This window comes from Heterocephalus glaber, unplaced genomic scaffold, assembly GCF_053883595.1.
Source record: "Heterocephalus glaber isolate CG9 unplaced genomic scaffold, H.glaber_assembly_v1.0 deba00001687, whole genome shotgun sequence".
Taxonomy (NCBI): domain Eukaryota; kingdom Metazoa; phylum Chordata; class Mammalia; order Rodentia; family Bathyergidae; genus Heterocephalus; species Heterocephalus glaber.
The window spans coordinates 5,709,975-5,723,739 of record NW_028258412.1 but is presented as its reverse complement, the minus strand read 5'-3'; the positions used below and the strand labels follow the sequence as shown (position 1 = coordinate 5,723,739).

General features: G+C 53.7%; 1 protein-coding gene and 1 non-coding gene across 7 annotated transcripts in view; both read left to right on the top strand.

Annotated features, from left to right (window-relative positions):
• Positions 1–12,838, top strand: part of Ap1b1 (adaptor related protein complex 1 subunit beta 1) — a 51,705-nt gene extending 38,867 nt beyond the window's left edge. For 3 of the 6 annotated variants that reach the window (XM_004843401.3, XM_087198105.1, XM_087198103.1), the window contains 10 exons: positions 223–482; positions 1,111–1,312; positions 2,053–2,073; positions 2,618–2,758; positions 7,179–7,324; positions 9,027–9,156; positions 9,437–9,521; positions 10,133–10,219; positions 10,332–10,486; positions 11,934–12,838. In XM_004843401.3, coding sequence (XP_004843458.1) covers positions 223–482; positions 1,111–1,312; positions 2,053–2,073; positions 2,618–2,758; positions 7,179–7,324; positions 9,027–9,156; positions 9,437–9,521; positions 10,133–10,219; positions 10,332–10,486; positions 11,934–12,008 — 1,302 coding nt within the window. In that variant the 3' untranslated portion in view covers positions 12,009–12,838. The remainder of the gene's footprint in view (positions 1–222; positions 483–1,110; positions 1,313–2,052; positions 2,074–2,617; positions 2,759–7,178; positions 7,325–9,026; positions 9,157–9,436; positions 9,522–10,132; positions 10,220–10,331; positions 10,487–11,933) is intronic. The other 3 variants (XM_004843403.4, XM_087198106.1, XM_087198104.1) reach the window with 1 other exon arrangement.
• Positions 7,877–7,974, top strand: LOC147821949 (small nucleolar RNA SNORD125). The gene has a single exon (XR_015446364.1). It is a non-coding gene; the product is annotated as a small nucleolar RNA SNORD125 (small nucleolar RNA).
• Positions 12,839–13,765: the final 927 nt, after the last annotated feature.

The window sequence follows — 13,765 nt, the reverse complement described above, 5'->3', positions numbered from 1 at the left end:
ATGGAGACCAGAGTAGGTGTGGCCTGCCTGAGGCAGGCCTGGAGCAGAAAACCACAGGGAGCCAACTACCCACTAGGATAAGTCTGACTAAGCAGTTTAGAGCCTGGCTTCTGGGTGTGCTCAAGATTATTGTCATTGCCACCCCTGTGACTGCACCTGATTGATGTGGCAGTGGGAGTCTTCCCCAGGGAGGAGTTCCACCAGCTTCTCACCCTCCTCAAGGACTCAGATAATCCAGACCTGCGGGATCGTGGCTACATCTACTGGCGCCTGCTCTCCACGGACCCCGTGGCTGCCAAGGAGGTAGTGCTGGCCGAGAAGCCACTCATCTCCGAAGAGACAGACCTCATCGAGCCTACGCTTCTGGATGAGCTCATCTGCTACATCGGCACTCTGGCCTCTGTCTATCATAAGCCACCCAGTGCCTTTGTGGAGGGGGGCCGGGGCGTGGTGCACAAGAGCCTGCCGCCCCGTACTGCCTCGTGAGTGCCTTTGGCCTGATGTGGGCTGCTCCTCCCAACTGCTCAGTGGCACAGGGCTTAGGCCTCATGTGACATCCCCTGGCAAGGTCTGAGTCTGAGGCAAACTATGATTCTAGCATCTTTTTATCAATGCTTAACTACACACAAGATGTTCACTAGTTGACCTCATTTGATCCTGTCAGCAGCTGAGAGATGTCCCCATTTAGCAGATCGGTGGGCACAGAGAGTCTGAATGACCAGCTCAGGACCCCACAGCTAGCAGAGCTGGGGCTCAGACCCAGTTATGACTAGTTCAGAGCCCTGTTCTTCCTACCTCCTCTGCTGCTCCTCAGTAGCTGGTTTGCTGTAATGATACGGTCTTTCATGACAAGCATCAGTTTTCTCATCAGCATGGTCCAGGAAGTGAACACAGCTAGCCCTGTCCCTTCACTCACCCCATAGGGAGCCTGAAAGATGGATCAGATGTGAGAATGGGGAGGCAGAAGGGGTCATGTAGACAACCCCCTCAGAGACAGGAGGGAGAGCCAATGTCTGTCCTGGGGGAGGATCTTGGAGACTAAGGACCTTTTGAACTCCCTGAGACATCCCAAAACCCGAATCTGCTGATTCTTCCTTTCATGTCTGGCAGGAACGAGAGCACAGAAAGCCCTGAGGCAGCCCCTGCTGGAGCCCCCACTGGTGAACAACCAGATGTCATCCCCACCCAGGGCGACCTGTTGGGAGACCTCCTCAACCTGGACCTTGGGCCCCCAGTGAGCGGCCCACCCCTAGCCACCTCCTCAGTGCAAATGGGAGCTGTGGACCTTCTTGGAGGTGGCCTTGATAGCCTGGTATGTCCTGGCTGTCCCCATCCCCCACTGCCTTGATATTGATGATGATCTCCAGAGGAGCAGGCACTGAACTATGCCAGGCACCAGGCAAGGACCTTGGATCCATTACACTGAGTCCTTACGTCTGCTATCAAGGTGATTGTGTACCTCCCTAGTTAGCAGTGAGAAAACTGAGGCTTCAAGAGACTAGGCAGCCTTCCATTCTAACACCAAGGGCCAGGGACAATCTTAACCTCCTTCCTTTGATTCTGGCTCCACCATTGCCTTTGCCATGTTTTAGTGTTCTGCCTTTGATGAACTAAACTTGTGTCCACTCGACTACACTATTGAAGACAGCAGCCCAACCAGGCCTCTCTTGAGAAATACTATGAGAAGTCAGGGCAGAATTCCATCCACCCCATAGAAAGGAGAGCAGCAGTGGATGGGGCAGGTAGAGGGGCAGCTGTGCCCTTCCCTTGGCACTGCTCTCCTCAGATGCCCAAGGCTATAGCCCACAAGCAGGAGTCTGTAATCTGCCTCACTAGGGCAAAGGTCAGAAAGGCAGTGCCACAAAACATGAGGGTGGTAGAGTAAAGCCATGGAGGGACAGGCTCTGGGTCTCAAACCAAACTCCTCTTGACTAAAGCCAAGTTGACTAATCTCCCTCTTTCCTTCTCTCTTTCTCTCTTTGTTGTCTTTCCTGGCTTTTCTCTCTGTATGTTGCTGCCTGTTCTCTTCACCCTGCCTGCTTCTGCTTGGAGATGGGGGATGAGCCTGAAGGGGTACGATTCAACCCTGTGTCACCAAGCCTTCCTCCGTACTCGTCCTAAGAGTTTGGCTCAGCAGAATCCAAGGGGCGGGTGATGTTATATTATTCCCTCCATGCTGAGCCCTGGCCTCTGGTCCAGTGTCGTGGAAGCCTCTGCTTTCACCTCCTGGTGTTCAGTTGCCACTGGGTCCCCATACCCATGAAGTCTTCACTGTGTCCTTTTCACCCCATGACAGCCCTGGGTAGAGCTGATTGCCTTGTCATCCTGATAATTCCTGGGCCTCTCAGTCCCACAGCTCCTCTCCTGGAGGGAGAGCTCTGGTCTGTTCAGCACATCGCACCTAACAGTGTCTCTCAGATCCCCTTTTAATCCATGAAACAAGCCCTTTCCCAGTGGTCACTGCCTAAGGTACAAGGCTTATAGGGCATAGGAAGGCCCCAGCCTCTCTCCTCTACCCACCTCTATCTTGTTTCTAGAGGTGATGTGGCTTTACCCCCAGGCCCCTGATATCACTGCTTCTGATCCCTGCCTCTGACCCCTTTTTCTTCCTTTCTAGATTGGGGACACCAACTTCGGGGCACCCCCAGCAGCAGCACCTGCCAGACCAGGAGCACCCATTGGCAGTGGCCTGAGTGACCTCTTTGACCTGACTAGTGGTGTGGGCACCCTGTCAGGATCCTATGTGGCCCCCAAAGCAGTAAGTACTTCACCTTCTCTCCTGATAGAAACAGAAGTTAGAGACTAGTGTGTGGATTTCTTTAGTGCTCTATGCCAGGGAATCAGCTCAGGCTAGCACTGCTCTGTGGCAGCAGAGGAAGAGGAGTTGAACCAGGCTGAGGGCCTGGGATCGCTTCCTCAAAAAGGGCTCACTGAGCACAGGCCTGTGAAGCAGTCAGAATTAGCTGAGCAAATTCGGGCAGAGTGCTTCAGGCCCAGGGAAGAGCTGTGGCAAAGCCTAAAGGGAAAAGCGTACCAGGCCTTGTCAGGGCACTGAATAGGGCAGTGGTTCTCCATGCTGTTAGACCCAGCACTGTAGTTACAGGGGATGTTTTACAGTGCTTCTTCCTATCCCTAAAAGAAACTGGTGAGATGTATAACCTGTGTGCACACAGAATTTCAGAAGTAATCAGGTACAATCACTGTATGGAGGCAAAAGGAAGAGAATACATGTTTCAGTGTTGTAAATGGGTACATACTGCCCCTGCCTTAGAGACATGCTGAAGTTGTCACTGTGACTGTAACAGCTCCAGATAGTGTTAGTAGCTCAGGCACCATAAGTAATGTGGCCATCGGTGCTATTAGTTTCTGAAATTTTGACTGATGCCCAATAAAGTTCTGAACAAGACAAAACATAGGCTCCCAGGCTGGGGATTTAGCTCAGTAGTTCCACTGCCTGCCTTGTAAGCACAAGGTCCCAAGTTCAATCCCCAGTACCAAAAAATAAATAAACAAAAAATATAGGCTCCCCCTGAGTTGTGGTCCTAGAACTTCATAAAAATCATACAGAAAAAGATCCATGGCTACATGACAGTTGCTTATTATGGGGGCTGTTGTCCCCATAATGTCCATTATTTCTGACCACCCCATGAGACATAATGGCCCCCCATTGTGCCACCTGGAGGATGTTCCACAAGTACCCACTGTGTTACCAAGGGTAGTGCCACCCCTTGAGACTCCTGGCTGGACTGGAGATTAGTGAGGAAGGACACAGCAAGGTCCACAGGGCCAGGCTGAGCATTTGCTCTTGATCCAGGCACTGCAGCAGCTATAAGAAGGTTTTAAACTGAGTGATGAAACTGTCTGACTTGCATTTGAGAGAGCTAACTTTGGCCTGGGGAAAGGGAGCCTAGCAGGGAAGAATGGGTGCTACTGGCTGCCTGTGCAAGGAGGACAGCTTTGGGGGTAAAGTCAGAGGCCGTACTTGGGTGGTAGGAAGGGAAGGACACATGGTGGGGGTTCTGACATGAGACTTAGGGTGACAGGAGGTGCCAAGATGGGGACCCTGGAGGAGAGCAAGCTGGGGAAGGAGAACTGGGTTTGGATGTGAGAGCATGTAAGCCTAGGACTAAGGAGAACACAGAGTGGGCCATGTCGTCAGCATCAGGGAAGCTGTAGAGGGAACAGATGTGGCCTGATCCTCTCACAGCACTCATCAGGAGCCACATCTCTCTTCTGAAGTCCCCTCCCCAGAGCAGGATTCAGGTGGCTTCAGGGGTACAGGGAGACATGTGAAAAACCATACCCTTTCCTGACCTGGCTCACCCAGGTATGTCAGCTATGCTGCAGTGGTGGTGGCTGCAGACACCTGGCCCCCAGAGATCCATAGAACAGCTGCTCTGACACTAACAGCAGCTGGCTGCATGCCAGACAGGGCCAGCCCCCCACAGCACCAGCCTTATGGGTTTTTTTCTTTTGGTTTTTTTTGGTACTGGGGTTCAAACTCGGGTCCTTGCGCTTTCGAGGCAGGCGGTGGAACCACTGAGCTAAATCCCCGGCCCAAGCACCAGCCTTATGTTGCTGTTATTCCCATTTTGCAGTTGAGGAATCTTGAGTGCTTTTGCCCACAGTCACATATTTGGTAAGTCAGTCTGGAACTGAGTGCAGGGCAGTGACACCAAAGCTGCTTCTAATCTCTGTGTGATTATGCCCAAAAGGGAGACCCACCAGTAGGCCTCAGTGTCATGGGTTGTCAGAATCAGCAGGACCTAAGGACAAGGGACATGGTATGATGTAAACCGTGATCACTTGACTAATTACCACACCAGGGCAGAAAGCTAACCCAAACCTGTTAAAAGCCCAATATCATGAGGCAGGATATAAGGTGGACCAACAAACTCCTTCAACCCATGTTGCTTTCCTTGCCAGGCACTCAGACCTACCAGGAAATAAACCTGCAAGCTGGCTCTCAGCAGGCTGGCCTTTGGTGTGTGTATTGCTCTTAATAGTTTGCATCACCACTTTGTCCTAGAGGAGGGCCAGATGAGTGTACCTGGTCAGCAGTGAGTGCCAGGATGAGGTGAGAGGACCATTAAGTCAGGACTAATGAAGGCCAGCTGCCTGGAGGAGGAATCCATGCAACTGGAGCAGGACCATCCCCACTGCCTTAGTCACAGCAAAGTTCAAGGATGTGTGTGTGTACTCTCCCTTCAGAAGCAGCAGCAGGTTACCCACATATCCCTGGCAGTGCTATGATTACTGGAATTGTCTCGTGCATATTTCCCACCCACCTTGAGGTAGATACATCCACCAGTCCTCCTGCTCAAGGAAAACAGGCTCCCTGTATACAGAACTTTTGACTTCTTCCAGCATGTAGGTCAGTGGCTGGTGATTTGGTTTGACCAGTCAGGAGTGAGAGTTAATTTTGTTAGGACCTGCACAGGACTTCATAAGCCCATAGTGACCAAGAGTCACAGAGTTTCCACCCTTAGTGAGCAGGGTGAGGCACAGAGGACTCAAAACTAGTTCTACAAGATCAGGAGGAGGCCCAGTGGGGCTGGCTCCAGGAGATGTCTAAGGAAGCTGGGCCCAGGGCCAGACTCACCAGACACACCACTTATCACAGCCATGAGCTGAGGCCAGGGTTTCCACCTGCACAGACTTGTCCAGAGGTACAGAGGAGGCTTAGTTCAGCCAAGGAAATGGGTAAGGAAGTGCATTCCAAGTTGAGGGAATGGTGGGTGTGGAACAGGGGCCAGCCCAGGCAAATCAAGCCTGGAGTGGGCCCCAAGGTGTGGAGGTCTATGCAAGGTAGAAAGGGGTTTTCAGGGTCCCACGATCACATTTGCATTTTACAGGGTAACTCTAGCTATTGTGGAAAATAGGAGAGGAATTGGGCAACCTACTTTTTGGTCCCCCTTCTGTGTCTCTTAGACAGAAGCTTTCTTTCTGTCAATAAATTTTTCCTACTCTTAAAAAAAAAAAAAGAGGGGCCGACGATTTAGCTCAGTGTTTCCGTCGCCTGCCCCACAACCGTAAGGACCTGAGTTCAATCCCCGGTGCCAAAAAAAAAAAGGAATTGGGTTGTTCACCTCAGTGGAGCTGTCATACCTAGAGAGGCCTAGTGGGAGCTTAGGCACCATGTCTGTGGAGGAAGAGGGAAATGGAGACCCTTGGGGCAGATGTAGGAGGTGACATTAACTGACCTTGGGCTAGTGACTGCAGCATGGGGGTGGTTATGGATACTGAGGCACTTGCAGCTTTGGGTAGGACTGAAGACTTTTGAGGTTGAGAGGCCTGTGAGCCATCCAGGGAAGAATAAGGGCCTGAGAGGTGTCTGCATGTCCACAGGGTGACACTCAAAGGTACTCTTCACAGGCTGTGATGTGATTCCTGCTGTTTGTTCAGCAAATGCTTCCTAAACACTGGCTCCATGCCAGGCCCTGAGCCAAGAATGTAAAGTCAGAAAAGCAGAGTCATTCAGTCGAGGAGCAGGGGAGACACATGGGCTCCTGTTTTCTTGCCATGCTCTGATTGGGCCATAAATGTGAGGAAGGAGCCTGAGTGCAGACTTCCCGGAGGAGGTGGCTTTTGGGTTGAAACTGTTAATAAGGACAGCCAAGCAGCTGAGGGCCACACAAGAGGTCCTCTTAGGTACTGTCCTTCACCAGGCTGGTTTCTACAATGAAAGGCCCGCCCTGTCTCCTCCAAGGAAGAACAGGCTGTGACAGCCAGGAAGGCCTTGGGCTCTGGCCAGGGTCCAGGATGATGTTGGGCACTTGGCCCTGTCCTGGGTTCAGGAAGCTGGCAGAGCTCCGTTGTCTTACAGCCTTCTCAGCCCTACTTCCTCAGTGTACCCTTCTTTGACCTCTAAAGACAGCTCACTACGCTCGGGTATGATGTGAAGTCACACTATGGTGGTGGCCTACGTAGTCCACAGGATCATTTTTTTTTTTTGGTACTGGGAATCGAACTCGGGACCTTGATGCTTGTGAGGCAGGCGGTGGCACCACTGAGCTAAGTCCCCGGCCACAGGATCATTCTTAATCCCTCATGGTAAAGGCAAGTGTGGTCACTATAAGAGGTCCCTTCAGGAGAAAGAAAAAGGACCCCCGGTGAGCTGTTGGGTTTGGGCTGAAGGAAGAGACCCACACCAGCCCTCCCCACTCTCTCCCTTGCAGGTCTGGCTCCCAGCCATGAAGGCCAAGGGACTAGAGATCTCAGGCACCTTCACGCGCCAGGTGGGCTCCATCTCCATGGACCTGCAGTTAACCAACAAGGCCCTGCAGGTCATGATGGACTTTGCCATCCAGTTCAACCGCAACAGGTGAGCTCCCCGGGGCCAGATTAAGGAGAGTCCTTTGTCAGGCCTGTAGACAGGGGCTGTGGTTGCCTGGGGCCTAGTGCCTCTTTTCTAGAGAAGGTTGATGTTCCTACCATACTCAAGCCAAAACTCTCTACAGCAGTAATTTTCCCTTGTGATCTCTCTGTGTGGATTCCAAAGTACCTCCAAAGTGGGGAGGTGTCTCCCCTTACGTTTGCCTTCGTAGGCTCCATGGAGAAGTACTGCGGCAGAAATCCCAGCTCAGGCCATTAGCCTGAGTTCAAGTCCCAGTCCACCCTGCTGAGAGCTCGAGCTTCTCCCAGGCCCAAGTCATCCTGTGTCAGGAAGCAGCTGAGAAGGCAGGTGGGAGTGGACTTGCCTGGCAGCCTCCTTCAGTGGCAAAGATGACACCATCAGACAGGGCTTCTGTGAATGAATGTTGGCTGCTCTAGTGTTGGTTGACATCCCTCTCCATCCCCCACCTTGTGTGTCCTTGAGGAAGCTCATCTGTCTGCTCCATAGTGGATCAGGCTGCCTGGACCAGGCCTCCATGGGGACCCAAATAGCCCCTCCTGATGATTCCTTCTTCCTGAGCAGCTCTAGTGATGAGCAAACTGAGCCTCTAAGAAGTTGACTGAAGGGGCTGCTTCCTCCAGGAGAGCCTTGGGTCCAGAGTGCCATGACCCTTGTACAAACCAGCGAGGCTGGGACAGCTGTGCCACTTCCTGTGAAGGACCCTAGAGGCCACAGATGGACTCCAGGCTATGAGGGATGGTCCTGATGATTGCTCAAAACAAATCTCCAGTGTACCAAACACTTCCTGGATACCAGACTCTACTAAAGGCTTTAATAGGTCATGATATGTGGTCTCAGAGAAGGCCTTGATCTTGCCCAAAATCACACAGCAGGCACAGTGACACTCTTAGGAAGTCCTGGAATTCTGGGCCACATCAGCCCAGTGTTTCCCATATCATCTCCCACTGTGCCAGGCAGGTCTGATTGGCCTGTGGTTAAAGAAAGCACAGCTGGGGACAGGCAACCTGAGCTCTTGATTCTCACCCTGCCATTTACCCTGGGTACCATCCTACCCTCCCGGTATCCTCATCCTGTCCTCGGTATCCTCATCTGGGAAGTGGGATGATGGGTTGCTGTCTCTGTTTTTACAAGGATAGCAATTGGTATACTACCATGTGCCCAGCCTGGGCATACTGAGTGCTCAGTTCAAGTTCCAGTCCATACTATTGTGACTTACCTTTCAAGAGCCTGTGGCTGGGGCATCTCTAATCTTAGACTGAGATGCTGATTGGCAGAAGAGGCCTGAGCAGTCACAGAGTTTTTAATTTAGAAGAGTATAGTTCAGTCCTCTGGTGTTAAACGAAGCTCCTCAAGGGCAGGGCAGAGCAGGGCAAGACTGTGCTCACCTGGGCCTGCCCAGTACCCAGCCCAGAGTAGAAACAAGAGCAGAGCCCAGCTGCAGGCTGGGGCAGAGTAGCCAGCTCAAGGCCCCTGCCTCCTGTCCACATGGCCACAGGGCAGGGGTTAGGGGTCAGGAGCTCATCTTGTCCTGGGCCTAGAGCTTCGGCAAGGCCGGTTTGGTGGAGAGGGTCCTTGCCCACCCTTGCCCCTGCTCCCGAGCCCAAGGAACCCACTTTTCTATATCAGCACCTACTCCCCACCCTCCCTATGGTGGCTTCTCTCTCCCCAGCTTTGGCCTGGCCCCCGCCGCCCCCCTCCAGGTGCATGCACCACTCAGCCCCAACCAGACTGTGGAGATCTCCCTGCCTCTTAACACAGTGGGCTCAGTCATGAAGATGGATCCTCTCAACAACCTCCAGGTGTGTACCAGCAAGACCAGACATCCCAGCTCTTACCAACCTCAGTCCTTGGAGAGGGGTCCAGCCTTGTCAGCAGAGGGCCGACCTGTGGAGTTCTGCTCTTGGCTACAGATGTTTCAGGGGAGCCTCAGGTCATAAGAGACAAAGGGATGTGGCTGCAAGGGAGAGTCATGTGAGAATCTGCTTGGGTACATCCTTCCTCGGGCCTCAGAGGTGATGTCGGTCCAAGAGTCCAGGGTATTGAACCCCAGGGACTGACTGGGGATGCCCTTATACCTAGGTGGCTGTGAAGAACAACATTGACATCTTCTACTTCAGCACCTTGTATCCACTGCATATCCTCTTTGTGGAGGACGGGAAGATGGGTGAGTCTTGAGGGAGTCCTGGACTCTATAATAAGCTGTGGCTTGGGAACCTGACCAGAGTGGTGCCTTTGCCAAGGAACAAGTGGATGGCTTTGTTCCACAATGGACTCCTGCAGAGCCTATAGTAAGGGGTGTAGCTGTACCCTCAAGCCCTGTCCCATGGGGTGCTGGGGATCAAGTTACATCACATGCCTAGTATGCACTTCTTCTGGGGCACAGCCAGGACCTGGAGAAGGCTGTGAAGGGAAAGCTCAGTCCTGCCTTGGGATTCAGGGAGCACTTGGCCCAAGTCATTTCCCACTTGCCACAGAAATCCTGGGAGGCATGTGTGACTAATGAGCAGGCTGCTCAGAGCCAGAGCAGGAGGACGGAGTCTCTTGGGACGGGAGGAGAGAGGCAAGAAATGGGTCATTTGGGAAGGCCACTGCGTGGCTTCTCACAGAGCTGAGGGGTTTTGCCCAGGAAAGCAAGAGGGCTATGGAGGAGCTAGTGCCTGTCCTCAGCTTTCAGGCAGCACATTAAAGACTAGACTCATTTCCTGTCACATGCTGTTGAGGGCCCACAGGTTTATCAGAGTCCAACCTCTCACCCCTACCCTACTCACCCTGCAGACCGGCAGATGTTCCTCGCCACATGGAAAGACATTCCTAATGAGAATGAAGCCCAGTTCCAGATCAGAGACTGTCCCCTTAATGCGGGTGAGGACTCCAAACCCTTGAGCCCAGCCCCTGGGTCCACAATGGCCCTCACTTCTGTCCAGCCCTGGCCCCTCACTGACTGGGGGCTGCCCCGTGGTGTCTGACCCCACAGAGGCTGTGAGCAGCAGGCTGCAGAGTAGCAACATCTTTACCATTGCCAAGAGGAACGTGGAGGGCCAGGACATGCTCTACCAGTCCCTGAAACTGACCAATGGCATCTGGGTGCTGGCAGAGCTGCGGATCCAGCCAGGCAATACCAGCTTCACGGTGAGAGCCCCTGAGCCTGCCTCCAGCCCTGGAGCCTCCATGCCCCGTCCTGGACAGCCTCCTGCCTCCACCTCCTTCCCAGGCCAGGGACTGGCTCTCATAGGGTTATTAGGCCAAGGATGCCTTCAAGCCTGGTGGGAATGACCAGTTCTGTTCCTGAAAGAGACCTTTCTAGAAACTTTCAGCTCAACCTCACCGAAATTACCCAGATAAGGCACCAGGGACCTGCCTAACTGGCAAGTAGCATCTGGGCACAGGCCCTGAGACCTGCTGCCATGTGAGTACCTACATATCTGGCCAAGAGAGCTTCATTCCCAGCAGCCCATGATTCTTGGCCTTTGAGTCAGACCCTAGTCAGGAGAGAGCTTCCATGAGGTTCGTGATTTTCCTGGAGGTCACACTGCACTCCCTAGCCCAGAGATCCCCAGGCTTTGCTTCTCCCTTGCGCCCAAGTCTGATAGGCGTGGCCCTGTAGACCCTGCTCCCGTGGGCCCTGCTGGCCGCCTTGGCACTATGGTGGGTGGGGGCTGTGCCAGTGGCTTCGGTGGTGGTAACTTCCTTCTCCCTGTGTTTGGTTGCTGCATGTCCACCTTCCCTGCTGGTGCCTGTGTCGTGGTGCAGGACTTGGAGGTTAGCAGATTGCTTTTCTCTTCCTCTTCCCTCTCCACCCTCCTTAGCCATATTGCACATGCTCCATCTCCTGGCATTGCCCCAGTGCACCTCAGCTCTTCCATATGCACCCCACTTGTTGCGCTCACCTCACTTTTGGGCTCCCAAAGCTGGGCAGATATGCATGCAGACTTTCCAGCCAGGTGGCCTGTGAGGAGTTGACACCCCACATCCAGTGCATAGAGCCCTTTAAAGAGGCCCAGGGGACCACTCTGAGGCCACTGCTGCTGACTTCAGGACTCCATTTGCACCCCTTTCCTGATTGCATCTTCTGAAACTGGTGCTTTTGAGTGGCAGGGGCGGCTGGCTTCTCTTTGCTGGGAATCTCAAGGCTCAGACCTCAACACGGAGGCGGAGCCTGATATACCTGCTCCCTGTGAATGGAACAGGTCCAGTGCACCTCACCATCTCCCCAGCCCTCTGCTCCTCAGGATTTCCTGTTGGTTTCATCATGAGGACCTCAGACCTCCAGAGGCAGGGGGCTGGGCACTCCTGGCAGCCTCCTGCCTATGAGTCACGTTGCCTGCTAGTAGGGCTCCAGTGGTGGGGCTGACAGCAGGTGTGTGGGCTGCAAATATATTTGGTCTCCACTCAGCTGGCTGCAGTGGCTACGCCCTCTGCTTTACCTCATATCTGCAACAGCCACAGTTGTCACCAGGCCACATGTGCACGACACACTCTTCCATCTGGCACCCACCTTCTCACTTGCCTCCTCTCTTCCCTGAGGAGAAGCCCAGGGACGACTATTCTCTCACCCCTGCCCTCTCTCCTCCTACAGCTGTCCCTGAAGTGTCGCGCACCAGAGGTGTCCCCACATGTGTACCAGGCCTATGAGACCATCCTCAAGAACTGAGGCCCATCCTTCACCCTCCTCAGCCTTCTCTCAGCCCCATCGAGGACCCCTGGGGGTGGCAGCACCTCTCCTCAAGAGAGGGCCTGGGTTCTCCTGGCCACCCAGGGGGACCCTGGTCCTGACTGCAAGGGTCTCAGGACCAGGTGGCGCCCCCTTCTGGGGTGAAATATCAATCACCCCATGATCCAGTTGCCCCTTTTTCATTGCTGCTGACATGTGGGTCAGGAGAGGAGGGGACCAAAAGAAACAGAGCCAGAGCAGCAGCAGAAACTGGATGGGAGTCCACAGGGTTCTCTGTCTTCTCCCTGTGCCTAGGGGTGAATGTGGAGCTCTCTTGGGCTCCTAGCCCCATAGCCGCTGCCCTGGCTCTGATTGGTTTTAGAGGCCTCCCCACTACCACCCTGAATGGGATGGGCCCTGGCAGCCTATCTGGGCTGGGGAGGGTCTCTGGGTGCCAGGAGAGCTGCTTTGTTAGGGTTGGGGCTCCAAGGGCCATAGATCCCAATGGGGCAGACGTGAGCCTGGAGGAGCAGGCATCCACCTACCTGGTCAAGAGTACTGGCCCTGGCTCCCCACTCCCCACCCCTGAGGATGGTCACTGCCCATGATACATTCCTTGGTGACATCTCAGCCAGCCCAGGGCTCCTGGAGTGGAGACAGGGCTGAGGGATGGGGTACTGGCCAGGCTGTGTGCTACCTGTGTGTGTGTCTGCGGGGTTTCTCCAGCATCCGTTGCCCTCTCCCTGGTTCCCCAGTCTCAGTTGTGTCTGACAGCTTGTTAGGGTTTCCTATCCCTGCTGTTTGATAATAAAGAGATTCCGCTTTTGGCAGTCAGTGGAACCTTCTTTTCCTCCTCAAAGGTCAGAATCAAGAACTGCCTCCAAGTGGCCAGGGATGTCAGCTGACCCCTGCATTAACTATATCTAATATATATAAATAGAAAATATATATTGTATATTTACTCTTATTTTCAAAAAGAGAAAGAATAAAAATAATGACATCAAGTGTGTCCCTGGCCAGTGTGTCAGGTCCTGAGGCTTTTCTGGGCAGAGGTCCTGGATTCCAGCTGTGTGCCCAGTGTTACCCCTCCCTGGGACTCTGTGAACATTATCTTCTTGCCATCTTATCCTTGGAAAACTGACTTCTGATGACTGCTGGTCTCGTGCACCTTTCTCTCCATTGATCCCAGCTCCTACCCTGAAGCTTGCCTCACCTTTCATGGCTGGCAGGAAGGGCTGGCATTCTCATTTGGGTTCTCCACAGCTCCGTGCTATGTGGGAGGCCCCTGGCTGGGAGCAGCAGAAGAGGCTCTGAGCAGGATGGGGCAGGGGTCTCGTCAAGCCACCACTGAGACTCCATGTGGCCCCAGTCTAGGCACTGGCCTTGCTCCTGGAGGAGGGCAGCCAGACCCCTAGCAGCAAAGCTGTCTTAGCTAATAAAGCTTCAGCCTATTCCTCAGGGAGAAGCAGCCCATTTAATTCTGCCCCAGCCACTCTTCTCTTCTGTCTGCAGTCAGCTCCCTGCACCCTGCCCGCTTTAGACAACCTGCTGCCTGCCCAACTGCAGTGAGTTTGGGGAAGAGAGCCTGCCCCTCTGCTGGACATCTGGTCCTCCACTACACCAGCTCTGAGCCCTGGGTTGTCACTGTGCTGCCTTGGGACCAGAGTCCAGAACCATCCAAGGCCCTTGATTGTGCAACCCTAGTTCTTCACTTGAAAGTCTGGGCTCAGAAGCCCTGGTGGCAAATGGAACAGTAG